The following is a 27,803-nucleotide window of genomic DNA, read 5'->3' on the forward strand; positions in this document are numbered from 1 at the left end:
TAGGACTGTTGGTTGAACAAAATCAGATATTTAAAGTAAGGTTGCAGCAATATTCCAGTTTCAAGTCTTACTGTGATGTGAAAGTTGACAGTTATCGTACAGTGCACATTAGCTTATTTACAATATTGAAAGAAATGCAACTGGACAGAGAGTTTCACCTTAATTTTAGTCTTTTCAATCTTTACACATGCTGCCATTAAAAAATGGTTTCAGGTTTCAATTATAGTAATAAAACATTTGTAAAAGAAAACCCTTCCATTTTCATTCCTGACAGTAACAATAATTATGTGATACCACAATACAGTGAGACAGTTACTATACCCTGAAAGTCTCATACTTTGTGACCCTATTTGAAGATATTTATGTTTTTTAAGAAAAAAAGTCAGACTTTTTAAAAACAATTTTGGCAACAAGTATTTGTCAAATGATTTGATAATGAAAATAATCTTTTGTTGAAGCAGATGGATCAATTTTGTGTTGGTATGTTCATGTTAACAACTTAATGTGAAGCAGGTTTTCAGTCTCTGCAGGTGGACTTTTTTATCTATAGTGAAATGAAATGAAACCAGCTGCCTGAAAGCAGAGAAAGGCACATTTAAAAATCTATTAAACAACAGCAGGCTTTACAAACAGTGAAGAAAAGTGCCTTTGATTTAAAGTTAATGTTGTAAAAAACACAGGAAGCTCCTTTAAGATTTGTGTAGGAAAACATCAGTAGTGAAATCTGCCTGGTTTCAATATTTACCCACAGAAAGACATTAGTATGCACTCACACACACAAATACACACACACACACACACACCTGCCCTGGTTAGTATGAAGAGATTATTTTGGCTGCTGCCGGCTGCGAGGCTAACTGAGGCAGATTCTTTGAGGCAGCAAGCGGCGGCGGCGAGCAGCAAGCGTCAGATGGGCTCTGACACTCGAAAGCAGCTGCCAAATTGAAACCATTTATCAAAATCTGACATCGGAGATCCAGTCACCAAAAAAGCAGTTTATTTGTAAATTGATACTAATAGTGAGCATACATTGTCTGGCCCCTTTGATGGCCTGATTTGCAGCCAGACTGGAACGTCAAACACCCTCCACCCTCCTCTCCACCCTTTTAAATATTTATTTATTCAAAAGAAAACTCAATAAGACCACAGTTTTTTTTCCTCCCAGACATTTCTGGACATGAGAGAAAATCACAGCGATGCAGCGAGCTGTTGGCTCGCAGCCGGCGAGGCGACAGGACGCCGTGTTTTAGCGACGGGGATCATGTGACCGGGAAAGCGATGGGTTAACTCAGCTTGTCACTTCTCTTTTGTTTTCACCTGCCACCACTCTGCAGAGGACAGGAGGAGGGATGGAGAGAGATGTTTGGATGGCAAGGTTTTTTGTTCTTTAGACAGGCAGTGCAGCACAGAACAGATTGATTCGTTGTAGGGCGTCAGGTGGTGCATTATGGGTGCAGTGTGGAGTGATTGTTCACCTAAACAAGTGTGGTGAATATGGAAACCAGGAGGCAAAAAAAAACACAGCTGATTTTGTCTGAAAGATGAGAAACTGCTCTGGAGTTACCTCAAAGATAGGGTTAGCTTAGCTTAGCACAAAGGCTGGAAGCACGGGAAACCTGTTAGCATAGCTCCATCAAATTCACATCTAAGTCTCTCTGATGTTGGCGCTAACAAGCCACCTTCTATCAGCTGGGTTTGTTGACCAAAGACAAGGGTCGAGACAGAGAAGCTGAACCTTTATCTCAAATGAATTTAGCCTAGCTTAGCACAAAGACTAGAGGCAGGGGGAAACTGTTAGCCTAGCTCCATCAGAAGAGCAAAAAAACACCTTTAAACAACTCAAGGTTTGTCTGAGCTAATGAACATGTTTCTCTTAAGCTAACGATTTCCAATACATTTACATTTTTGTTTCCACACCTGATCAATAACATCAAACCACCTGTGAATCAGACAGGACTGGAGATGCTAACATGCTAACAGTGAGCAGGAGTAGCAGTGAGCCTTGCAGGTCGTCTCTGGCTGCACGAGTCCTCTCTGAGGCTACTGGACGGACGCTGAGGTGTCCGCTTGCAGCCGAGCCAGACTGGAAATGAAATTAGAGGGCTGAACCTGATCCAGGAGAAACCCCAGAGGTCATCAGTGACCAGTTGGTCTCACAGCCTGTCAAACTGCCTGTTAGCTGCCTGTCTGTCTGCCTGTCTGTCTCAACTGTGGACAGACATTAAACATTAGTTATAAATACTTGAAATGAATGACTAAAATATCCCTTTATTTGTAATGTAAAGGTCTGTACCAATATTTGGAGCTTTACTTTGCTATTTGAATTATTTCACGAGCGCCTTAATCTGGTTAATTTTAGGGTATAAAGAGTTTCTGTTCAGTTAATATAACGATGGAGAGTGTTTGATGGCTTTACTTCTGTCTGCTGCAAAGATAATATAAAACTATGCTCCCTTAATTATCTGAAGATATTGCCTCCAGTGCCCTTTAATTTTAAGACGAGGGTCTTCTTAAAAATCCTGTTTCACTTTGTGTCTCAGTTTGTTCTTCAAGACTTTTAAAGTACTGATTTCGTAACCACCTTAATCTAAATAAGAAAATTATAATTTTAAGGTTAAGATAAGAGGTTCTGTTTGCTTAATGTAAAGACTGACACTGATGGTTTTACTTTATCTCTGCAGCAACGATATTATATAAGTATGCCTCCTTAGTATAATAATATAATGCCTCAAATGTCCCCTAATTTGTAAGATAGCTTTCATTAAAAATGGAAGCTACTAATTCTATCTTAACCCTAGTTTGAAAAGGGTAATTCTAAGGTGTAAATAAATAGGTTCTGTTTGGTAAACACAGTATACAAGGCTGTTCTCTCTGTTGCAAAGAGAATATAACGCCACGCTTTCTTAAATGTCTCTTAATTTTTAGAATGAGTCATTTTAATTTTAAAGATTAATTTTTTTTGCTTTTATTTGATTGGACGGTGTTAGCGTGAAGGGGGGAGAGTGTGGGGATGACATAGCCTCTGTACACGTGCGCCAGCTCTACCAGGTGAGCTACACAGCGCCCTAAAGTGAGAGTCATTTTAAAAATGTGACTAATAATTAATTTAGGAGCAGAAGCAACATTTAAAGCTTCACTTTGCTTTTAAAAGCCTTTAAGTTACTGATTTCACAACCATTCCTTAACCTGAATATAAAGAATATGCATTTTAAGGTATAAATTAAGAGGATTTGTTCAGTAAATACACAGACACATGTATAACCTTTATCTAACTACAAAGTCACACTGAGATTAAAACCTATTTTGCAAGTGAGACCTGGTCGACACAGGGTCAGATAGCAGCATCAAATCACATCAGCGACAATCGGTGTGTCAGAATACGTCACATAGTACAGGACATTAACAAGGACGCAATATTTACTTTAGAAGTTGTGAGTTAATTAAAGCAGCTGTTGCTAGCTGTGACCACTTCCTTTATCTTAAGTTTAAATAACATAGATGGAGACTGTCTGGTGGCTGAACCTCTCTTTGCTGCTCCCTGAGCTCTGAAATATGTCGATTTTTGTGAAGTAAGGGACGTTCTGTGGTGAAAAACAAACCAACCTCTAAAAACAAAACTCAGAGTTAAAAAGAAAATTAACGGCAGAAAAATCAGACTTCCTTTTTCTTCCCTCTCCTTCCTGGTGATTTGTGGAGCATAAGGTGGAGATTAAGCGTGTTTGGCGTGTTGCGGTTTGCACCTTTAGCTCTGATCATTGACCCCCATCCCGACTCTGAGGGGGGAGGAGGGAGTCCGTCCGTTCAGGGATTATTAATTCCAACCCACTTCATGAATGAGGAGATTTCCTGCTCTCATTGAGAATAATGAGCAATATTCAATTCATGAGCTGAATTTCAATCCATTTCCTGTGAATGGAATTAACCCCACACCATGTCCCACATCATTAGAATAACCCTCCGCCTGATAATCGCTAATCTGGAGATCCGGCGCGATGCGGCTCTGCTGCTCCTGCACAGCGCCACGGTCCATCCATATTTTATAGAGATCAGCGGGGTGGCGGCTGTATCTGTAGCTCTGCTCGGGGTGATTTATCATTGTTAAGGCCGCTGTCTGATGGCTTCTCCTCCAGGGTCACACTGATCCCTGTTCGCCCCGCACCTCCTCAACCACGGAGCCGCCCCCCCGTAATTAAGCCCCTAGAAACCAATGGAGGAAAATAGAAAAAAAGAGAGTGAGAGGAGGAATATGTCAAGAGATGGACTGAAGAAGGGCAAGGTCACGAGGGTGCAGCCTCCGAGAGCTGTTTCTGGGAGCAGTACACTCTGATACTGAGATGTTTCTTTGTTTACAGTGAGAATATTTAACCTGCAAAAATATATTAATCATTACCAGGTCATTGTGTCCATCACAGAGAGGGTTAATTATGTTTAAAAAGTAATACTGTTTATTTAATATTTCTGTTTTTATGCAGATTTTAAAGGAGGATTAGTATTTCATTTCTGGAGCCACCAGAAAGTGTTTTAAAAAAAAAAAAAAAAAAAAAGTAAAGTATTTAAAAAACACAGTGACTTCATACTTTAGTAATTTAACAGTTCAGTTATATTTTCAATAGATTTTTACTATCTCCATTAATTACACAAGAAACGAGAAAGTAAGGAGGTAGAGTGGGAGGTAAGGGAAGGACAAAAGGAGGTGAGTGAGTAGAAGAGGAGGTGTAAATGTTCCCTTTTCCAACATTATGGTCTAAATGTTTTTTCAAAGCCTTGTTTTAATTTTAATAGTCAATACTGAATCACTCTTATCCTAATTTATTTGGGGTTTTATTTCCGTAAAAAAGTGACATTTTAAGATATTAAGTATATTAAATAATATTGTGTTATATGAGAGTAATCATCATATAAACTCCTCGACATGATTTGTTAAGCTGTTTGGTTCCTCTTCAGAAAAATACTTGAGTACAGTAACTGACTTGTTGGGATGAATATTATGACTCAGAGTGTCTTTAAGGCTGAATATGAAAGCAGGTGGATTCTGTGTATTTTTCTCTCTGATTTTCTGGTTCTGATTCTGCTAAAATTCATCGAAAACAAAAATAGAGTTCATTCATTCATTAACTCTAACGGCTTATCCTGTTAGGGGTTGCGGGGGGGTGGAGCCTATCCCAGCTGACACTGGGTGAGAGGCAGGGTTCACCCTGAACAGGTCACCAGACTATCACAGGGCTGACACATAGAGACAGACAACCATTCACACTCACATTCACACCTACGGACAATTTAGAGTCACCAGTTAACCTGCATGTCTTTGGACTGTGGGAGGAAGCTGGAGCACCTGGAGGAAACCCACGCTGACACAGAGAGAACATGCAAACTCTGCACAGAAGGCCAGTGGTTTCAAACCCGGAGCCCTCTTGCTGTGAGGCGACAGTGCTAACCACTGCACCCACTGTGTCGTAGTCAAAGATATATAAACCTAAAGGAACAGTGTGTAGCATTTAGGGGGATTTCACGGTGTCTAGTGGTTGCAAATTGCAACCAACTGAAGCTTCTCCTGGTTACAATTCCTTTGGTGTTCAGTGTTCAGTACCAGGAGCTGAATTATCCACAGAGGTCTCTTCCTCTACATAACAAACAAACCAGGGGTTTGTTTCTCCCATCAAGTCTGTTTTTATTGATCACTGCTTATGCGTGGGAAGTGGTGTACGTCTCTTTCAGGCCTCACCCTTCAGGCGATGTTTATATGTTTATTAATGGTGATTAAAACAGGTAAGAACACCAAATAAAGCAGTTTCACGTTAAAAAAACCCAGTGGTTTTCCAACTGTCTCATCGCGGAGGGGCTGTTATGTACAGTGGCCAATATGGAAGCATAAATGTCCCTTTCTAGAGCCAGTGTTTGGTTTGACCACTCTGGGCTACTGTAGAAACATGGTGGTGCCACATGGCGATCACTGTAGACAAAGACCTGCTCCCTATGTAGATATAAACTGGTCATTTTAAGGTAACAAAAACACAACAGTTCTTATTTTCAGGAGATTATACACTAAAGAAAACATACTTATTATATTATATTCCACTTTTGCCAACATATCCTGCTGCGTCCTTCACACTGGATATTTAAAATAAATCAGAATTTGTTGTAGTTTTTTGCAGGATTATTTTAGAGGGTCACCTCACAAATGATCCTTACACAGGTTCACCTACGGAAGCCTTGTTAGGACTTTTACTTCCTCTAGATAGACAAGTTTGATCGTCTTCTCTGCGCTCACATATCTGCTGCTCCTGGTGCATGATGGTCCTGAGAGTGACGGCACCAGGGAGACATAACCTGAGGAAGAACTTTAAAAAATATCCACTTATTTTTCTATTTCACATGAACACACACTCTCTGGCTAAGATCAGTTTTTCTCAGTCTGAAGATGTTTTACCATTACCAGTGAGTCTAGGACTCCTCCTTCCTCCTCCTCCTCCTCCCCCTCCTCCTCCTCCTCCTCCTCCTCCTCCTCTTCCTCCTCCTCCTCAGTGCTGAGTTGATTAGACCCACTGAGGATGAACCAGAGAGAGAGTCTTGTTTCTCTCCACCTGTAAACTCCCTGTAGCTCCCTGTGTGGGTGTATGTGTGAACATTGTATTCATGTATCGCACTGCTGCAGTCACAGACCTCGACATGAAACACTCCTTTTTATTTTTAGTTTTCAGCTGCTGGTGGCTCCGAATGTTTCCTTATCCTCTGATATATTTTTTTTTTAGTTTTTAAAAATACTCTTCAGACAGTCAGTGGGGAGTAAACAGCTTGCAGGTAGCCATAGAGCTCTATTGTTGTCCAGGAACTATTGAAAGCACATCAATGGGCCACTCTGTTGTACAGGGTGACATGTCCCTACATCACCTTGAGCACACACACTCAATCAGACACACACTGTCCTGCTGCCACAAATACTCACTAGAGGACCAAATGTGAATTAATGCGCCGCTGAAAATAGTCCCCAACAAATGCCCTTTTACCTCAGCTGTGAAATTCCTGAGCCTTTCAAAGTGTGAAACTAAATATCTTCGAAGTAATTTATGAATTAAAGTTAATTCTGATGTTGTGACTTGTTCAAAAAGTCTCTAAAGAAATCTTAAAATGAGTAATTAAGTCAGGACCCAGCTGGTGTTCAGACATGATGAATTTATTTTTGCTCTGAAAACATTTAGAGATGTCGTATTAAAGGATTGTTAATTAAACAGAGAGAGAAATGTTCAGGTTGTTGGATTCCAACCAACTGAAATTAATTTATCCAAACTGCAGGAATGTGTTTTAATTTCCTGCGAATATTCTCACAGGAAGTTTTCACATTCTTCTTCTTCTCTCCATATTTTAATTTTCGACCCGACTTGAACTTTGCGGGGAGACGGATCAGCCAGATTATCAGATTAGATTAAAGTCTCATTTCTGTGTTTATTTTTAGTTTCTATGGAGATGTTGCTCAAACGTAAAGGAGCATTCCACCAGTTTTACACATTAAGGTGTGAAAACATTCTGTGTCTCTGAAGGAGAAAATAAATGTCAAACAGAAAGCTGGCGTTTAAATCTGAAGGTGTGGAGTTTAGAGGACGTGTTCATTCAGAAGGCGCTGCCTGGTTGCATTATGGGAAATGTAGGATCCAGCCATCAGTGGTGATAAATGTGAGATGAGTCTGCTCTGGATCAGCAGCTTAAACACAAAGATCTTTTAATTTAAAATCTTCAGTTTGTACGATTCATCATGTTTTTATGTTTTATTATTCAACAGTTAGTTCGGACCGAGCAGTTTGATCGAACATGAGAGCAGAGTTTAATAGCACAGAGACGTTTAACTACACACGTATCACTCTGTTTTACAGGTGCTCAGAACTGTTAATTACGTTAATGGTTAATTAGTCTACATTAATGGAATCATAGTCACGCTCCTAGTCAGTACAACAGCATTCTGTATTGTGTGATATAGTGTAAATAATATGTGATTAATAACTGTTCCACGAATGGCTCCCAATTATTATTTTTTGGGGGGCTTTTTGCCTTCATTAGACGGGACAGTCTGCGGCAAGGACGACACCTTCATACATGGGACTCTACCCACTAACCCACAGGGTGCTCTGGCTCCCAATTTCTAACAAAGATCCAAACCTAATTCTGAAACATATTGTCTCATGCATATATTTTATTTTATCTAATTTTATTTATGTATATATTTAAGCAAATGTTAACATCAGGTACACTACTGTCAGCTATAGAAACAGTTTGGTTTGGTTTCCATAAGGAGAGAAGACTTTGCTATATAAGATAATTGTTATTGATATTTAATGTTTTTTTATTCATTATATGATGACCAAACTTTTTTTTTTCTCCACTAAGTAGATCATATATTTGGCTCAGGTTGTGCGTTTGATTTAAAGCCGAATTACATAAAAATTACACACCCAATTTCTATAAAACTTGGTGGATGGGTGTAACATGGGCTAAGGAAGAACCTATTGAATTTTGGAGCAGATCCAAATCACTGGGCAGATACACCAGTTAGTTTTTCTCTTTCCAATACCCAGGATGGGACAGCGCTATCAGCAGTGCTGACAACAGCAACAGTGCTGACAGAGCCAAGAGTGACATCATACAGGATGGTATGAGAACCACCGTATGAGCACTGCTCTCGTGTGCACGCCCAGCATAGGCACAGGGCAAAGCAGTGCTGATTAGCTAGCCAGTGGGGATATAAATAATATGATTGTGCAAGTAAACCATTATCTGTATCTGTATCTCTATCTGTGTCTGTTTAACCAACTGAATTAGCTGTTTTCCTGACACCATGAAAAGTTGACTTTTTGGAGATACATGGTTCTCACAGGACAGCCACACTACAAACATATGACCATCTTACAGAATATGATGCATTGCTGTAGATTAAACTTTCCAACAGGATATAGAGGTGTTTAAATGAGCACAACCTTAAACACCTACAGCAGTGATATGAATCCCAAAACATCAGATACAAAAGGAAAACACTGACTGCACAATGAATGGATCAACAGATTTTACTTTAAATACTTAAAGTACATTTTGCTGACAATGCACGCATACTTTTACTTAAGTATTTTCACAGTGTCCTTTTAGTACTCCTACTTCAATAAAGGATCTGAATATTTCCTCCACTGATGGTCTTCACACACTCAGGTGACCAATTCAGCCAATCATTAACCACATGTACTGAACGCCAACCTATCATTGGAGGAGATTATCCAATCAGCTGCCTCCATCTCGAAGCTGTTTTAGATGTCCAGTTATCCACTCTGACCCCCCCCCCCCCCCCCCCACTCCTCCCATCACTCCCCCATGAGTCCATCCATCTCCTCACAGCTGAAGGGAAACACCCAGAGACCCTCTCCTCCTCATCTCCCATCCCTCTCTCCTCCATCTTCTTCTCCCATATTCCCTCCTCCCCCACCTCCTCCCCCCTCTCGGAGGTGTGGGTCAGTGATAAGAGATGATGATGATAACCGGGAGCCAGTGCATTACCGTATCGATCGGGGCAGGCCTTTCAGCGCCGTTAAAGCGCCCAGCGCTCTGATTGCCGGCACTCGCGCTGACAGGAATCCAATGGCGCTGTCTGTGTGTGTGTGTGTGTGTGTGTGTGTGTGTGAGGGTGTTAATACGTGTGTGTGTGTGTGTGTGTGAGAAGGGTGTGGCCGAGCAGCTGATGTGTGTGTGTGTGTGTGTGTGTGTGTGTGTGTGTGCGTGTGATGGTGTGAATGGGGATGTATAGCAGCAGCAGCAGCAGCGTTGAGGCAATTAGACGCTCTGACAGATAACAACACATCCAGCAGCAGCAGCAGAGTGAAACTGGATCTGATGCATAAAAACAGAAAAATCAACTTCACTTTGTTCAGTTCAGAACAGGAGGAAAAGAAACACTGACAGATCACACGGAAACTGTGTCTGTTTTAATGTTTAAAATGACTTAAGTCATTTTAAGCAGCTACAGAAGGGACGTTTTTTTGACAATTTACAAAGTAATCTTTGAGTTTGTAGATTTATTTTCCTCCAGGTTTCAGTTTGTGTTCTGAAAGACACAATCAATGACACTCTGATGTGTTCAAGTTCTGTAGCTGTGCAAAATAAGACTCAAAGACGAAACAATGTAATGACGAAGACAACACAAATTTGCTTGTTTCTCACTTTTCAAAAAAGACTTTATTTATATTTTATATGTTACTGTGAACTCAGGGTGGGCACTCCGATGATTATACTCGATGTCCTTGTTGATGTCTAAAAAGATGATATCTCAAACACAGAATTAGAATGTCATCTTTTTAAGCGACTGGGCCGAGTCTCACTTCAGCATTTTGGTTTTCTTCCTTTCACTGACACGAAAAGAAACACTCACAAAACAATACGTCACACACACTCCCCCCGCTCATCCAGACCTCTCTCCCCTGGGTGATAGTGTGTGAGCAGGTGAGGCGTGTGTTTTTGTATCTGCAGGACGCCAGACTAGAACCATTTTGCGGCTGTGGAGCACCAGTGCGACTTTCAGATATCATTTATATACAAACTGGAGAGCTGTTAGTTTGTTTCCAGCTCACAGTAATCGATCGTCAGGTTTGAATGGCACCCCAATAACAGTTAAACCTTACGCTTTAACCGCCTGGAAAATTCGAGGTCGGATGCTGGGCGCTACTTTTGTGGCTTTTTTGAGACAGTTTTCAAGAGCGCAGCAGCAGCTTGCGTCTGAGGTTACTAAGCAACCTTAACAAGCACCGTATCATAGCCTGTTTACCTGAAATCCTGAGTGCAGAGCTGATCTTCTTCCAGGTGCTGTTGATAAGTGTGTAGGCCTATCATCTGTGGGACACATGTAAAGCTCTAGTTAGCCCTGCACTAACATGATCAACTTCTCCATATTGATCACAGACTGATATTTAAGAAGGGAAAGATATCTGTCGACTGTGATTGGTTGGTCCTCATCACATGACACGCAGGGCGTGCTGCTGAGTTCCAAACATTGAACTGTATTGAAAACAGTGAATTTGAGGGTGCAAAAAACGTGGCATGTGTACGGCCCCAAAAACAACTGTTGACCAAAGGCTTCCAGTTTACCGCATAAACTTCCTGCCTGTGATGTGCGGGTGCTTCAAAATAAAAGCACTAGTGGTTCCACTTTGAATTATTTCATGATAACACTTTCCTGTTTAACTTTATCGTAACAGTACTTTATTTAATTTTATTAAACAGGAGCCACTTCTTTTTAACTTTACTGTAGCTGGAGTTTATTTAGTAGTTTAATATCCATAGATTTGGAGGTATTTTCAAAAATATCTAGGTATATATTGTGTATCACAATGTAGCCTAAAAATAATGGCAATATTATCTATATCCCATATCGCCCAGCTCTGCTGTGAACTGTTGTATACTTCTACAGTACCTCTACAGGCCTCTAACATGCGGACTGAGGGAGGAGCATGATGGGAATTATTTTCATTATTAGTTTCCATTTTCTCTGCTGATCAATTATTCATCTGGTCTATAAAATGTCAGAACGTCAAACAAAGTGTTTGGTGTTTTTGCTTTAAAAAATCTCTGAAACTGTGAAAACATTTTCAGAATACTGCCCCATTAATTTTCTGTCAGTCAGCTAATCAATAATCGACTAATTATTTCAGCTCTAAAGTGAACATAGATATTTAATTTGTTATTTTCTTGTTTTAAAAGAAAAACTGACTCTTAAATCTCAGTAGTTAAAGTGTCCTTGAACACAATAACAACAGTCTCCATAACAATATCATGGAATAATAATGTAAAATCTGACAGTAAATATGATATAAATTATATTTATTTTTTACTTTAAAACACTTAAACCCTGAAAAACCTTTGATTTTTGATCAGTGACCAATCAGAGCAAGCCTTCATGAGACAGAAACACCTGCAGAGGTTCATCTGGAGTCAGATTTTACTGCTGGGAACGTGCCCCGCTTCACCTGCTGTGTTAGAACGATCAATACTGATGTTCGATCAGGACATTGAAGAGTTATCGATTGATTCGCTGCTCTTCTTCTGTGGTGGATTTGTGAGGGTTGATTTTTTTGGAGGGAAATAATCTGGGTAGTTGTAGTTGGAGTGCCTGATTCACAGATCAGAGAGCTGCGGCCAAGAACAAATGAACAAGTGCACGTACACACACACACACACACACACACACACACACACACACACACACACTGAGCAGCAGCGGCTCTTCAGCAGTGAGGCCTCGGAGGCGTCATTAACTTGAGAAGGCTGTTGTGTCTGTCAGGACCTAATGAAAATAGAAGGAGGACACACACACACACACACACACACACACACCCACACCACATTCACACACAATGTGCACAAAATACACACAAAAGAGGTAAAGTCTTTTGTGTGTGTGGCTTCAGTGTCTGTGAGCTGTATTTTTCAGGTGTGTGTTTCTGCATATGTTTGGTATGTGTGAGTAGCAGTTTGCGTGTGTGTGTGTGTGTGTGTGTGTGTGTGTGTGTGTGTGTGTGTGTGTGTGTGTGTGTGACAGGCAGCTGCTGCCTCGTGGCGTCTCGCTGCTGCAGCCGAGCGAAGGAGACATTAACTAACTTCTGTTTTCTAATGGAGATTAATGAAGCCAGAGGAGGAACACACACACACACACACACACACACACACACACAAAGCTACACACAGAAGTACACAGACAAACACACACAGAGACACACACTGGCAAATACACGTCCTTTCACCTGCTGATTTTAGGTTTTACTTTAAAAAATAAAAGGAGACAAAAGAAAGGTAATTTAAAAAAGAAGAGAGGACGTAAAGGAAGGAGTGAAAGGAGGGAGAGTAAAGGAAGTGAACAAAAGAAAAGAGAGGCGGTAGATGAGTGAGGAAAGGAATGAATGAAGGAAGGCAGGAAGGAAGGAAAGAAATAAAAGAAGCAAAATAAGGGAAAAGGGAAGGAAAGTAGTCACGTAAGGAAGGATAAAAGGAGAGAAGGACAGAAAAGAGTGAACAGGAAAGAAAAGATAGAAAAAGAAAATACAGAAAAAGGGAGACAAGGAAGGATAGAAAAATAATACAAAGAAAGAGAGGCAAAGTAATGGGGCAAAAATAAGGAAGTAGCAAGTAAGGAAAGGAGTGAAAGAAGGATCAGTGGAAGTAAAAATAGAGTAAGAGAAAATGGGAAGAGACAAGTGAGTAAGGAAAAAGAAATACAGAAAGAAAAGGACGTAGCTATGTGCAAACACAGAAGCTGAACATACACAGATATATACAGTATTCATATGTACACACACACACACACACACACACACACACACACACACACACACACACACATACAGTGTTGGCAGGAGCAGGCTGACAGATTGTCTGACAATAGAGAGGGATGCTCCTGGGGGGGTTTGATTGACAGGAGGCCATTCATTCACCGAACACACACACAGTAACACACACACACATCTACACAAGTCCAGATGATGTCACACAGACAGATTCACCCTCTGGATGGTCAAAGTTAAACAAACACATCCGACATGAAAACAGTTTTAGAGTTGTTATAGGCCAACAATTTACCCTGCTTCCAGTCTTTGTGCTAAGCTAAGCTAAGCTAAGCTAACAGTCAACCCCTCTTCCCGTCTTTGTGCTAACTAAGGCTAACTGTTTTCACCTGCTCCCAGTCTCTGCGCTAAACTCGGCTAACAGATTCCCCCGTGTCTAGTCTTTGTGCTAAGCTAGGCTAACTGTTTCCCTCTGCTTCCAGTATTTGCGCTAAGCTAGGGTAGCAGTTCACCTGTACTACCATTCTTTGTGGTAAACTGGGCTAATTGTTCCCGCCCGTTTCCATTCTTAGTGCTATGCTAGGCTAACCATTTCCAACTGCGTCCAGTCTTTTTGCAAAGCTAGGCTAACCATTTCCAACTGCGTCCAGTCTTTTTGCAAAGCTAGGCTAACTCTATCCTGGACCTGTCTCTGTCCTGGGGATGAGGCTGACTCTTGAAATGGCAATCAAACACTATTCCAGGCAGCCAGTGAGCAACAAGGGATATTTGTGTTCAAGAACAGGACAGGGGAAAGGCTGTGGCTGTATAAAGATAAAGGCAGAGGGAATGAGAGCTAATGCTAATGTGCTAATGTGCTGAACTCTACAGAGCCTTGTCAACAGTTTTTCTCCAGAATCGCTGACTCCATCTTTAAACATTGCACTGTTCCTTTAACTGATCAGATGTAGTACAGTGCAGGAAACTACAAACATGGCCTCCACACTGAACCAAACCAGTTTGATGCTTTAAGTTTCAGTTAGCCTTTATAGCACCAACTGTGACACTGTGACTCACCAGATCTCATACACGTGATTAATAGCAAAATGGATGTTTTGTGCATGTGTTGATGTAGTGAGTTTGGGTGTTTCCTACAGTAGATACAGCACAGGGTGATTCATTTGGATTTGTTTGACTGAGACTGAGATTTAACTGTGGATATTAATAATGGTCAAATAATCAAAGTAAATGAAAAGTTTTCCAGATCAATTCAACTTAAATTCTTATTAATGACCTTTAACCTCTTGTTCTGTTTAGAAATAACAGAAATAATGACTTAACACATTGCAGTATAATAAGCCCAAATAATTAGTCTAATTGCAGATGAAGAAAGTGTTGCATTCACTGATAAGCTCTGCTGTGGGAAAATCCACTGAGAGAGCAGAAAAGGCACAAACAGCTGATTCAACTGTCAACAAATACACACAAAAGTACAAACAGTGACACTTAGGGTTTGTCACCCAGTAAACATTTCCAGTGTTTATTGTAGCTCACTGCTTCTACTGACTGTTTCTGTGTTAAGTGTTTTTTTTGTTTGTTTTTTTTACAATATTTTTATTATTTTATTTTATAGTGTTTTTATTATTTTATAGTGTTTTTGTTATTTTATTTCACAGCATTATTGTTGTATTTTAGAATTTTATGACTATTTTACGATGCATCTGTGATTGTTTGTTTTGGTCGACGTGAAGAGTTTTGGGGAGAAAATTCTCTGGATGTCGTTCGTTCCGTTTCCATCTCAGTGTGTTGGATCGCCTCCTTCGAGGTCATCGTCTGTCGTGGGAAATGAGAGCTCCGTGTGTGTGTGTGTGTGTGTGTGTGTGTGTGTGTCGTTGCCAGCAGCGAGGCAGCGCTCTGATTGGCTGGGAGGAAAACAATGTGGTTAATGGCGAGTGTTTCTCCTCTGAGTCACTGGAGACGTTTGTTTGGACGCTGCTGCTCCAGCAGAAATTTAAAATAGATTAACATAAAAAAAAAAAGGAAAAGAAACGAGCCACAGTAGAATCCAGAGTAGAAATCCCCTGTAATCTCTCCCCATCAGAGCAGCTCAGATTCTGTCTTCAGAAATAAAATCCACAGATGTGAGGTGACAGAGCAGCAGGTGATTCAGTCTGACAGCCAAGAGGAAAGAAGAAGTTTCCTCTGAATCTCTAATGTTCAGTTCAAAGACTTCTATAGGAAAAATACTTCTGGGTCAGTGTACACAATAATTATCAGGTCATTTATTTAACATTAGATAAGTATTAGTAGTATTACTACTATTAGGACCAAAGAATTTGAATTCTTTTTGCTGTTTTGGTGCTTTCAGTCATCATCACATGATCTTCATTAGTAAATTTCCATTTTTTCTGACTTAATTAATGCTTTCTTTAGAGCAGCAGTATTGCCAGCAAAGTATTCTTTAAGTATCACAAGTAAAGTATTTGGTCCAAATGAAGTTACATCAAATTACTGTACTAAACAACTGCTACTACTGGATATATGTGTGTAGTTTAATTAAAAGAAATATATTAAATTATCTGATTTTATCAAAAATTGAATGTGCAAAAACTCAACCTGTGTATAAAGTCAATTTTTTTATGAAGTGGAAATACTCAGTAGAAACACTTAAAAACTGTACTGAAGTATTAAAGTACAGTACTTGAATAAATGTCTGATAGTGAGTTTTTAACTCTGTGATAAAATATGCATATATATTTATTAATCAGTTTTCAGACAGGTGAGTGCAGCTCAGAGTACGTCACATGTGTTGAACTATTCATAATTACACAACAAAAACATAATCAAGTAAAACTATGGCAGGCTAATGTTCATGGAAATAGAGATACCAGAATAAAAAGTCACAAGTAAAGTAACACAAGTAAATAAAATGCCAAATTAATGAGTATGAAACCATTTAAGCAGATGATTAGTGATCTACGGAAGCCCTGAGAGAGTGTGTCTCACATCATATACTTTCATTAGTACACTTCATTGTAGTACACTATGTACACTACATACTTCCTGTGTGGTGCGCTAATTACCACCTCTTCTTCTGCTTCGTCTTCTTTTTAAACAGCAAATTGCAAACAGATGGTGGAGCATTATCGCCAATATTGGACTGCTATCTCTGCCCACACATAAACCAAACTTTCGCCACAAAGCCAGAGCTGATTAAAATGTGCTGCTATAGCTAGGAGCAAGTTAGCTAGCTAGCTACAATAATGCGAGTGCTAACCTTAGCTAGCAAGCTAACGTTAGCACTCACATTATTGTTCGTTACAGACCCCACAAACATTACTGACTTCTTCTTTTCAACAACAGTTGTTGCAGAAAATATGTATTACTTACATCTGTATAGCGACAGTGTTCACTGTAGCTAGCTCTGGCTATGTCACAAAGATGGCGACTATTAAAGGTCATTAAGTGTCCATCATTCCACACTCAACTTTTAGACCATTTTAAGTGCACCAGTAGTACACTGCATTTTCCTGTAGTATACAGTGTGAACGCACTTAGCGCACTGTGTTTAGTACAGAAGCTTGCAATTTGAGACACACTGTTGGCGCCCCATTTTCTAAATGTGATCGAACTTGTTCTCTCTCCTGTGTTTTTGACTTTCATGTGTAAAATCAGGTAAAAAAAAAAAAGAAAGAAAAGGTTTGTCTGTAGAAAAAAGATTGGTCAGCTTCATTTTGGATCCTGACCAAGTGTGTGTTGTTGTAATACTCATTTTCACCAAAAGAGGCTGACGTGCATCACTACCCATATTCTAAGTATGACTAAAAGGTCTGTAAAGGTACATATATATGTTTTATGTGCATATGAGCAAGTTATGTAAGGTGGAAACATTTCTGTCATGTATTTCTTTTAGCTGGAAATGTATTTTTAATCGGCACTAATATGCTGCTAGTGTTAGAAACTGAAACTTAGCTGGAAGAAAAAAAACGAATGAATCTGCCAAAACTTTTTATTCCACCTGTTTTCACAGATGGAAAAAAAAAAGATTCTGGCAAAACTTGTTTTTCACTTGGCAAAACTTTTTTTCCACCTGTTTCACAGATTTAAAAACAAAAGAAGAAACTTGGAGAGTTATCCTAGAGAAGTCTTTTCTTTCACTTGTTCTTAAGTCATAAACACAGGAGAGAAAACAGTTCTGATCAGACTGAGACAATGTACCACCAGATTTATTTCCTCCACTTGCCTCTCAGGGCTTCCGTAGTAATCAAAAGGTTCCCTTTCAGAAACAGAGAGAGAGAAAGACAAACAGAAACACTCAGGTGAAGCAGGTGAGATGTTCTGAAGTTTAATCCCAACTGTTTCTCACTGAGCCGAGTCCAGCTGGTTCAAACGCTTTATTCTGTATTGTGTTCACGTGCTGAGGAAATCCAAATCCTTTTTCTATTAGCTGTTAATGACTTGGTGGACATAACGAAATAATAGATACCAGAATCAGCTTTTTAGCAGTGTGTGAATAAATATTATTTTATTTATTTTGCATTGCTCTGTGTATTTAAACAGTAAGAGACATAACTAAGAACAGAGACAAGAAATGTTAACAAATAAAGGTAAAGAATAAACAGGACTATCATCAAAAGTTTAAAAGTTATTTATCATGTGAACAACGATTGCAAGAGCATTAGGTGCCAATAAAAAACTTGGGTCACATATTCCTCAAACATTCCAATTTAAATATTTATAAACATAATAGTAAAATCACATAAATAGAAATACAGAATATAGATATATGGATATAAAGTTAAATAAAAAATAAAATAATGCAAATAAAAAAGTGAATATAATAAGAAATAATAGTAAATAAATGAAGTAAACTAAAAAATAAAATAACATAAATTAAAAATGTAAATTAAATATAAATAAAATTAATAAAAGTAAATAAATAAAATTAAAATAAAATAAAATATATTTAAAAAGTAAATGAATAAAGTAAAATATTAAGTAAGTTATATATACCACGTATATCATTTACACAAGTATATGAAAAAATAGATGTGTAAATATATATATATATATTTAAACATATATGAATTTAAAAAAAATATGGACAAATGAAGTAGTTCCGTATGTTGTAAAATTTATATATATATATATATATATATATAGTGTAAATAAAAATATAAAATTTATTATATATAATAAAAAAAAATATAAATAGTGAACATAAATAAAAGGTGAATAGATATGTGCAGTTAATGCATGTATACAGGTAGAAACTAAGGTGAGAAAAAAATACAATCAAAATGACAGATTATACACAATAATCAATAAAGGATAAACAATATAAAAACTGAGAATAGAGACTAAAGTGAGGACTGTAACATTTACTGTAACATGGAGATGTTTCTAAGAGCTGCAGAATTGTTCTTGAATATTAAACAGATTTAAATTTATGTTGAATATATGTGCAATATAAATAATACATGTATGATGTTCACCATGTATATACTGAGGGTGTTTCTCTTTTCTCTACCTTCCTGATGATGGTGGTGATGATGATGGTGGTGATGTTAGTGCTTCAAGATCGAAGTCTTCACTTGTCTTATTTTCTTCACGTGCTCAGAGGACCAGGAGCTTTCAACCACATCGCATGGTCTTCATCAGCTTTCAGAGCTTCTTCAGTTTCCCTTGTGTGTTTTAACGTCTCCTCTCTACGTTCATCTTCACTCCTCTCGTTCTCCTTCCTCTCTGTTATTAATAATATATATAAACTATACAGTAATGATAACTTATTACACACACACACACACACACACGATCTGATGGTCAAACTGTGTCTCTGAGTGTCTCTCGGCCTCCTTGGTGCTGTAATACCTCAGGGAGCTCCAGCAGAGGCCTCCACCTCCCCACTGCTGCTCCTCAGGGACTCCACACCTCCTCTTCATCACCCTCCTCCTCCTCATCTCTCTGTCAGCTGATCATCCTCAGGTTTCTGTGCGTGTGTGTGTGTGTGTGTGTGTGTGTTGTCACCTGAGGCTGTAGTGTGAAAAAACACACCTTCATTCACACTCCTGGGAGTTTGTTTACTTTCTCTTTTTGTGTTTCCTCCCTTTGTTCCTTTATTTCCTCGTTTCCTCTCTGTTTCCTTTTTTCCTTCCTTTCCTTGACTGACTGTTCCTACATTTCCTGTCATTACCTTTGCTTTCCTTACTTACTTCCTAGCTACCTTTTCCTTTTCTTTACTCCTCTACTTCCCCTTCCTTTCTCCTTCCTCTCATTTACTTTCCCTCTTTTCTCTTTCCTTTCTTGAATTTCTTTCATTTACCTTTTCCTTATTTCTCTCTCTTTCTTGTATTGCCGTCCTGACTTTCCCTTCTCCCTTTTCCTTGTTTTTTATTGTTTCCCTCCTTCCTTTTCTTCCCCCATTACTTCCCCTTCCCTCTCCCCCTTTTTCTTATTCCCTGTTATTTCTGTTCTTTACTTCCTTTGCTCTCTTCTCCTTCCTTTTCTTTCTCTTCCTCTTTTCCTCTTAATTTTCCACACCTCCCTTTCCTTTCCTTTTTTTGTTTCCTTTTGTTTGTAACAAAACTGGCTTTCTTTTCCTTGTCCCTCATTTTCCCTCTCTCCCTCCCATTAATTTCCTTAGTTTTCTTTCCTTCCTTTACTTCCCTTTTCTTAAATCCTTTCCTCCTCTCTTTTCCTTTCCTTCTTCCTTTTGTTTCCTTCCTTGTCCTGCTTTTCCGTGTTCCCCTCCCTCCTTTTAATTCCTCTCCTCCCCGTTCTGTCCCCCCATAATTATTTCCTTTCCTTTCTGCTTTCCAGATTCCCTCTTTTCTTTCCTTCTTTACTTTTCCTCATTCCTCCCATCATCCTTCCTTTTCCTTTAACATCTTCCCTCTCTTCCTCTTCCTTTCCTCCCCCTCTGACCCTCTCATCATCCTCCTGTGTGGGTGTGTATTTATCTATTTATCAGTCCTGTTATTGTTATTAACAGCCATCGCTGCGGCGACCCGCTGCGCTGCCGGCGCTCAGATTGGAGGCTTCCTCTCCTGTGGGCTGATGGGAAAACAGCCCCGGGGCCTGTGTGTGTGTGTGTGTGTGTGTGTGGTCTGCAGCCTCGGTGTTAATGGCTTCCTGCTGATTCTTTTTCTCTTTTTTTCCTCCCCTCGGGTTACAAACATTCATCCGTCCATCTCTCTGAATTCGAGTCCATCGGCGGCCATTTTGGATCTGATCAGTATGTTCTCAGGTGTTACAGTGAAGTTGGAGCCCAGAGAAAACACATGTCCCCAACCTGAGAGTGACTTTAGTATTAATGAGACTCAGGTTGCTGTTTTCTGAGCATCTGATTGGTCGGTTGTGTGGTGTTACCTGTGTTGATGGAAGATCGTTACGTCTCCTCGTCTGCTCAGTTTTCATGCTTTAATGATGTCTCACAGTAAAAATATAAATTATGGAAAAGTTAAAACTGTGTGAAGAAGCTCTTCCAATTAAAAATTAGGTGAAGCTGTTTCTGTGTTTTGATTGGACAAAACAAAACATCCAATAATTTTGATTTGAAACTGGAGCTGAAACAGTTAGCTCTATAATGAATTAGTTATGAAGTATTTTGAAAATGGATTAAAAATGCTAAAATTTTACAGCTTCCAGCTTCTCAAATTTGAATATTTGCTGTTTTAATAGTAAATTGAATATATTTTACTTTTAGACTGTTGGTTGTGTCAATTTTGGCTTTGTAAAATTCAGATGGGAAGTTTTTATTATTTCTATCATTCTATGGATTCATGGAGAAAGAAATTAGCATGTTAATCGATGAAAAATAAATGAATTGGAGCATTTAAACTTGAGAAACACGTCAGAATAAAAAGTCTGTTTTTCTAAATTAACGATGAACTCTCTGTGTCTGTCAGGAGGTGCTGTTGAAGCGAGCAGCCGACCTGGTGGAGGCTCTTTATGGGATGCCACACAACAACCAGGTGAGTCAGTGGCTTCACTCTGACCTTTGATCTCCACTGAAATCTGCAGATTTAAACACACCCATGTTCTGCACTTTAAAAACAGACTTAGTGACTTTTTAATTAACTGTAACTATCTTTCCTAAACCTTCACTGTACTGTCGAAAGAAAAAGTGTAAAAAAAACATTTGTCACTGACCTTAATGTGGTTTTATAGAATCCTCCAGTACTGACGTTTCAGTCTGGTGATGGTCGGGGATTTATACCCTCAAATTAGTCGTCTGCTTCCTCAAATGACTCAATTAATCCCCTGAAAGTCCTCCAGGAGTCGTGTCCGTCAGTCCGTGTGTGAGTGGGCGGTGTAGGAGAGGGTGGTGGTGTTTTACCTGCAGGGCTCTTACAACAATTTATTCAACTCTGTCAGATGATTCAGTTCTTAGATTAAAGGACACGGTGTGTTCACTGACTCATAGATGCTCAGAAAAAAACCAACTGCTGATATTTTTAAGGATCAGATCTCATCACTGTGTTGTCACTGAGTGAGGAGTGCCTGTAGTAGTGAGCGTTAAACACTGTCAGGATGGGATTTAAATCATCGTTTCTCCAGTTTTAGACAGAGTTGTTGAGCAGATGCTTCTGTTTAGACAGCATTTAACAACTTTGGCTTCTTTTGTTAAATGAAAAAATATTGGAGTATCATAAAATACTAACTGTTCCTCCTCAGAGCCAGAGGAAAGAGTACTATCAAAATACTGTACTACTATTTCCCCTCATGTGTCAAAAGTGTTTTACCTTGAAAATAAATGTTGGAGAAGCAGGTTTAAGTTACAAACACCTCCCGACCCTCTACTGAAATATTAACAGAAAAACAGAGTATTTATCTGGTGTTCAAGAATTACAAATGCAGTCCATCACTAATAACTGTCGACTCTTTTCTCTTCACTCCCTGTCTCCCCTCCCCCGCCTGCAGGAGATCATCCTGAAGCGAGCGGCCGACCTCACCGAGGCCCTCTACAGCGTCCCTCGCAGTCACAACCAGCTGCCGTCTCTCACCGGCTCGGCCGCTCACTCGGGGATGATGGGAGTCAACTCGTTCAGCAGTCAGCTTGCCGTCAACATCTCCGAGGCCTCGCAGGCCGACCAAGGTGAGAGCTCGCTGCTACCCAGACTCCCCTGGGCGTGTGGGTCTGAGGGTTTAGAGCAGAATCAGAGTGAGGAGGCACCTCAGACACCAGGGGCCGCAAACCAGGCGAAAAACTGTTTTTGGTCAAACTGTATCTGAGCTCTGAGGCTCTTCAGTAGAGTCCACTAGAGCTCAGGAGAGTCCAGTAGCCATCATTAGAGTTTAATCAAATTCAGTAGTGTCCAGGACTCAGGCAGACCTCATTGGAGTTCAGGAGAGTCCAACAGACTCCGATATAGTCTAACAGATTTCAGCTGAGTTCAAGACAGTTCAGTAGTCTCCCATACATATCAATAGAATTCTGTAGACAGCAGTAGAGTTCACCTGAGTCTGGCAGAGTTTGGTTTGGTCCACTAGAGTCCACTTTACATCCGGAGAGTTCAGCAAAGTCCAGCAGACTTAATCAGAGTTCAGTAGAGTCCAGACCTGTCAAACGTTCAGTATCCTGCAGTCCAAGAGGAGTCAGCAGAGTAAACCTGAGTAGACTGCAACAGAGCTAGATAGGTTAGTCTAGTCCAGTAGAGAAGAGACCAGTAGACTCCCTGCAGCCGTCATGTGATCACTGTTTTATGGGTTAGACCGGGTCTTGCTGGTTCTGGTCTCTCTGCCGGTCCTGGTTCTGGTCTCAGCTGCTGTGTAGCGACGTCTCTGAGGGGCAGAAACACAACAAACAAACTGTCTCTGCAGTTTGAAAAGAGTCGATGTCAGCTTCACAAAATTAAAGATGTTTGTCATAAAGTTCAGAGCGAGCACGCGCACACACACGCACACACACACGCACACACGCACACACACGCACACACACACACACACACACACACACACACACACTCAAACTCATCTCCTTACAACAGCATTATTGTTTTCTGCATCAGGGTTATTTTATCTCCCTGATGCTGACGTCTTTTTTTTTGTCCATTTCTTCTTCTCGGAGTTTTGATGTTCGTGTTTCTGTCTAATTTCTGGGTTTTTGGCTTTTCATTGTGTCAACTCAGATCACTTTTCTTCTTCTGTCTGACATTATATTTTTCTCAATTTCAACAAATCTCACATGCAGACACAGTTTTATGTTTTAAAAAAGTCTCCTAAAAGTACTTCCCTAAAACAGCTGCTCACTGTACTTTTTTTCAAACAAACATTGTGTGTTTGTTGGGGACTATTTTCAGTGGCGGATTAATCCACATTTGGCACTCTAGTGAGTTGTTTGTGGCAGCAGGATGACTGTATGTAGGATTGAGTCAGAGTAAACTACAGTGTGTGTGTTCATGGTAATAAAGGAACACGTCAGTGTGTCTCACTGATGTGTTTTTAGCAACAGTACAGCTCTGTGGCACACAGGAAGAAGATATATCAGGCTTTGATACACACGTTGACAAGAAGAAAAATGTTGAATATGAGCAGAGTATGAGAGCAAAGTTTCCTTTCAGCAGTCAGTTCTGCTTCTGTCACGGACGCTCAGGAAAACGTGCAGCAAACAGCTTGTGAACACGCGTCGACAGGAAGCAGATAGAGCTGCTTTTACTCCCCGGACACCCCCCTCCACCTTCACCCCCACCCTCCGTTAAACCTTCGTCTGCTTTTCACATCGGCTAGGCAGCGAACACCTTACAGGAATCTATGAGGTCATGGGAAACAAGGCTGCAGCCGCGCTGAAAATTCATAACTCGGTAGTTTATGTGCGTTGAGCTCTCTGGTCGGAAACATTACACCGAGGATCTGACCGCCCTCCGTCCTCCCCGCTGGTATGAAGTATGAAACAGCTCTTTGTGCCCCTCGCAATTATCCGCCGTGATTAAAACATTAATAAAAACAGCGGCTCCCGAGCCCAGGCCTTATCAGACGGATGAGGCGAGTAATTTACGGCGCTAATTCAGAGCAGCTCGGCCTGCTCAGCATCATGTCATCCTCCTGCTTCGGTTACTTCCTCTGGAGTTTGTCTTGGTTCTGCTGCTTCACACTGACAGCTGACGGGTGGAGGTGGTAGAGAGCAGAGTCTGACGCCCCCAACCATCTATCCACATATCAGAATGTAAAACAAACAGAGCTGGACACTGCTGTGAATCCTGTGACAGGGAAATCTGAGTTATGAGTCTGTGGTAAAATATTCTGGACTCAGAGTTTACTTGCTTTTTCTGGAGCTTGACTTTATCTTACAGCCTTCTTCAGTTAGTGGAACTTGCTCAGGGGACATAGTATGCTTTGGTCACAAGATGGTGGTCATGAAGGGAGGGGGGAGCTGCACACCTGAAAGAGTCCCTTCACTTCACTTCCTTTCACTGAATGGAGCAGTGGGATGTGATTAGAAGCTGTGTGCCACAAATTAGTGTCCCAAGGGTCAAAATTTAACCTCCACATTTATGTTTTAAGATCAAAAAACAAACAGACTTTTCCAGTTTGGATCAACTCGTATAACTTTAACACAAACTAACAAACTGCTGCTGTGATTTTAAGAACAAACGGTTAATAAACACACACACAAATAAATAAGCTATTTGTGTCCGACAGAGACATCAGAGGAACAAACGCACTGACGTCATCAGACATGCGGCCAGATTTTCTTCTAACAAACATCAATTATATTTTATGAGAACTCCTACAACTTTTTTACCACAAAAGAAAACATCTTTATATGATGGACTCAAAAAAAAAAAAAAAAAAGCAACAGTTTGAGAGAGAAGTGTGTGGCCCTCACCAATGGAAAAATAACTGGGGATGTTTTCTTTTTAAGTACGACTTTCGGATCTTGTAATCATGAGTTAGTGCGTCACAGTTATGTTATGACATCTGAATCTCATAATTAGTATTTCCGCATCTCGTAATTCAAGTCATTTTATTTATACAACCTAAAATATACTGGGCACAAGAGCAAGTACAAAACATCTTTAATCTTCTGCTAAAGACCATAAATTACCTTCAAATATGTTTAAAGATGTCATCTCTCTGTATCCTGGATATAGAACTTAAAGAACAACATAGAAAACCAATAAGACAATGTAAAGTAAATGAGAAAATTAACAATAAAAATTCATAGGTTTGGTGATTATGAAAATATATTAGTCATATTTACAAGATAACACCTCCAAAGTTTCACAGTTTCACAGCTGCAGTCTGCATGTTTTCAGCCCACAGCATCAGCTGTGGTGTGTGTTTGTGACTCGATGACACTTGACTGAAAACTCAGAGCTGAAAACCTGTAAATGATTTGATTATTTTCAGGAGGTTTCGTCTTCACAGTCGTTAAAGTCCAGTTTCTAATTAAAACCACGTTAAACAAACTGTCCACCTGCGGGGAGTTCTTCAGTGTTTGACGGTTTACTCAGCGAAACCAAACTGTCAGTCAACCAGTTAATCAGCGGCAAACCCTAACTGCTCCTAAAGCGAGCCTCTGCTGCCAACACATGTTTCCATTTGAGTCGTCAGTGTGAGGTCGAAGGATGTGATCTGCTTCCCACGCTGCTGTGGACGAGGACGGGCAGGGAGCAGGAACGCCACAGAACAAACAGTGTACACTGGGTTCCATTTGTTACACATGTATTTTCTTATGTTATTAAAGAACAATCCTGACATTTAGTGTTGAGCTGTGACGTGCTGCAGCTCTCGGCCGCTCCCTGCACTGTTTTCTTCGACATGTGTTTCCCATCGCCGGCTCTCCTCACCCTCCTCGTCCCCGGGCAGCGCTCCATCAGCCGCTCCTGCTGGGAATTGCGTTGGCCCGGACCAGGAAGTGGGGGAAAGTGGACGAGGGTGGAGGATGGAGGGGGGGTTGCTGTAATGTGCTACTTGGCACACTGTTGGCTCTGCTCACTGAGCTCGGCCCGAGGTCGGTGGGAACTAGGGAGCCTCTTGAGGGGGTTAAAGGTCAGGATGAGTGCTGCAGGGAACATTGGTATTCAATGCATCTTGGATGAGGGTCAATCAGTGGGAGTGCAGGGGGGAAAGGAGGAGGGGATGTTAAGGTAAGTACAGCGCAGCAGCGAGGTGAGAGATGAAGGGCAGACTTTGCCTGGGGGGAGGCGAGCTGTTGGATAACAGGAGAGCAGCAGTGACAGGCGTGATGATGTCATTGCTGAGGTCACAGCGAGGAGGTCAATGAGATTAAGAGGAGACACTCCTGCAGTGTTACTTAACTCATTTTTGAGCAAATACTCACAAGTTCATCAAGAGTGCACTGGATTCCTTATAACCAAACTCTGACCCAGTACCTGAGTCCTTCATTAGCTCTGATCACACAGTGCCTCATCATCATCATCATCATCATCATCATTATCAACTTTTTGTGTCTGAGCTGTGTCACACGATGGTTAGTTGGTCGAGCTTCATGCTGCTGTTTGGATCAGCTCTGGTCATTCTTATGTGTTTTTTCAGATCTGGTCTCTCTTTTTTAAAACTTATAAATTAATGCATTGGGTTTGGTTCTCCAGGTCTAATTTGGATCAGGTTCCAAAATTTTCTTGAGGTGGAAAAGAGCTGCTGGTTACTGTGACTGTCCCTGTCAGGGTGTTTAATTATCAAGTCATCGCAACAATAACAACAACAATACAACTACAGCATTAAGATACAACAAGATTTCATAATGTTAGATCAAGTGTTTGAGTTCATGTGTGACGGGGACATGATTGAGTTGATTTTAGTCTAAAACGTTCACAGCCAGTTTTACGTAGTGTATCTCAGGATCCGTTAAACTCACCTGACTCAGGATGCAGCAGGTTTATAAAGACAGGAAGAAGAACTGATCCTCTCTGACAGTGACGTGTTCCCTCCTCGCAGGTTATTCCCGTAACTCGAACAGCGTGTCTCCTCGCGGCTACGTGCCGAGCTCCACGCCTCAGCAGTCCAACTACAACACCATCACATCCACCATGAACGGATACGGAGCGGGGATGACCAACCTGGGCGTACCTGGATCCCCCAGCTTCCTCAACGGCTCCACCAACTCTGCTTACGCAAGTAAGTCCATTAAAACATTACATATAAACCAAACCTCATCCATCTGAGAGGCAGTTAGCAGGATGGATCCTTTCTGACTGTCTGAGAGCGGCTGAAAGTGCAATCCAAAACACACTTCGCTGTTCATCATTACGGGGAACAACGTGATACGTGAATTAGCTAAAGGCTAAATCTTAAGAACATGAATCTGCTTTCACAGGTGAAACATTTGAAACAGTTTAAATGTTTCAAAGTGTAAATTATTATGCGAAGAAAGTCACAGCTGAAGTTAAAGCGCTGAAGAAATTGAAGTGTCAGTCAAAGCACCTAAATTGCTTGAAATATAAGTCGACGTTTGAGCATTGAAAGGAGTGAAGGTGTCATTTCAAGTGTAATGTCGAAGTAAATGCAATTAAAGCAGTTGATGTGTCAGTCAAAGGTAAATCTACACATTTAGCTGAA

General features: G+C 40.4%; 1 protein-coding gene across 3 annotated transcripts in view; it reads left to right on the forward strand.

The window, feature by feature from the left end:
• Nucleotides 1–27,803, forward strand: part of LOC125894807 (transcription factor COE3-like) — a 201,598-nt gene that overhangs the window by 165,126 nt on the left and 8,669 nt on the right. For all 3 annotated transcript variants that reach the window (XM_049586438.1, XM_049586440.1, XM_049586439.1), the window contains exons 12-14: nucleotides 21,188–21,253; nucleotides 22,203–22,377; nucleotides 27,183–27,362. In XM_049586438.1, coding sequence (XP_049442395.1) covers nucleotides 21,188–21,253; nucleotides 22,203–22,377; nucleotides 27,183–27,362 — 421 coding nt within the window. The remainder of the gene's footprint in view (nucleotides 1–21,187; nucleotides 21,254–22,202; nucleotides 22,378–27,182; nucleotides 27,363–27,803) is intronic.

Source organism: Epinephelus fuscoguttatus, linkage group LG9, assembly GCF_011397635.1.
Source record: "Epinephelus fuscoguttatus linkage group LG9, E.fuscoguttatus.final_Chr_v1".
Lineage (NCBI taxonomy): Eukaryota > Metazoa > Chordata > Actinopteri > Perciformes > Serranidae > Epinephelus > Epinephelus fuscoguttatus.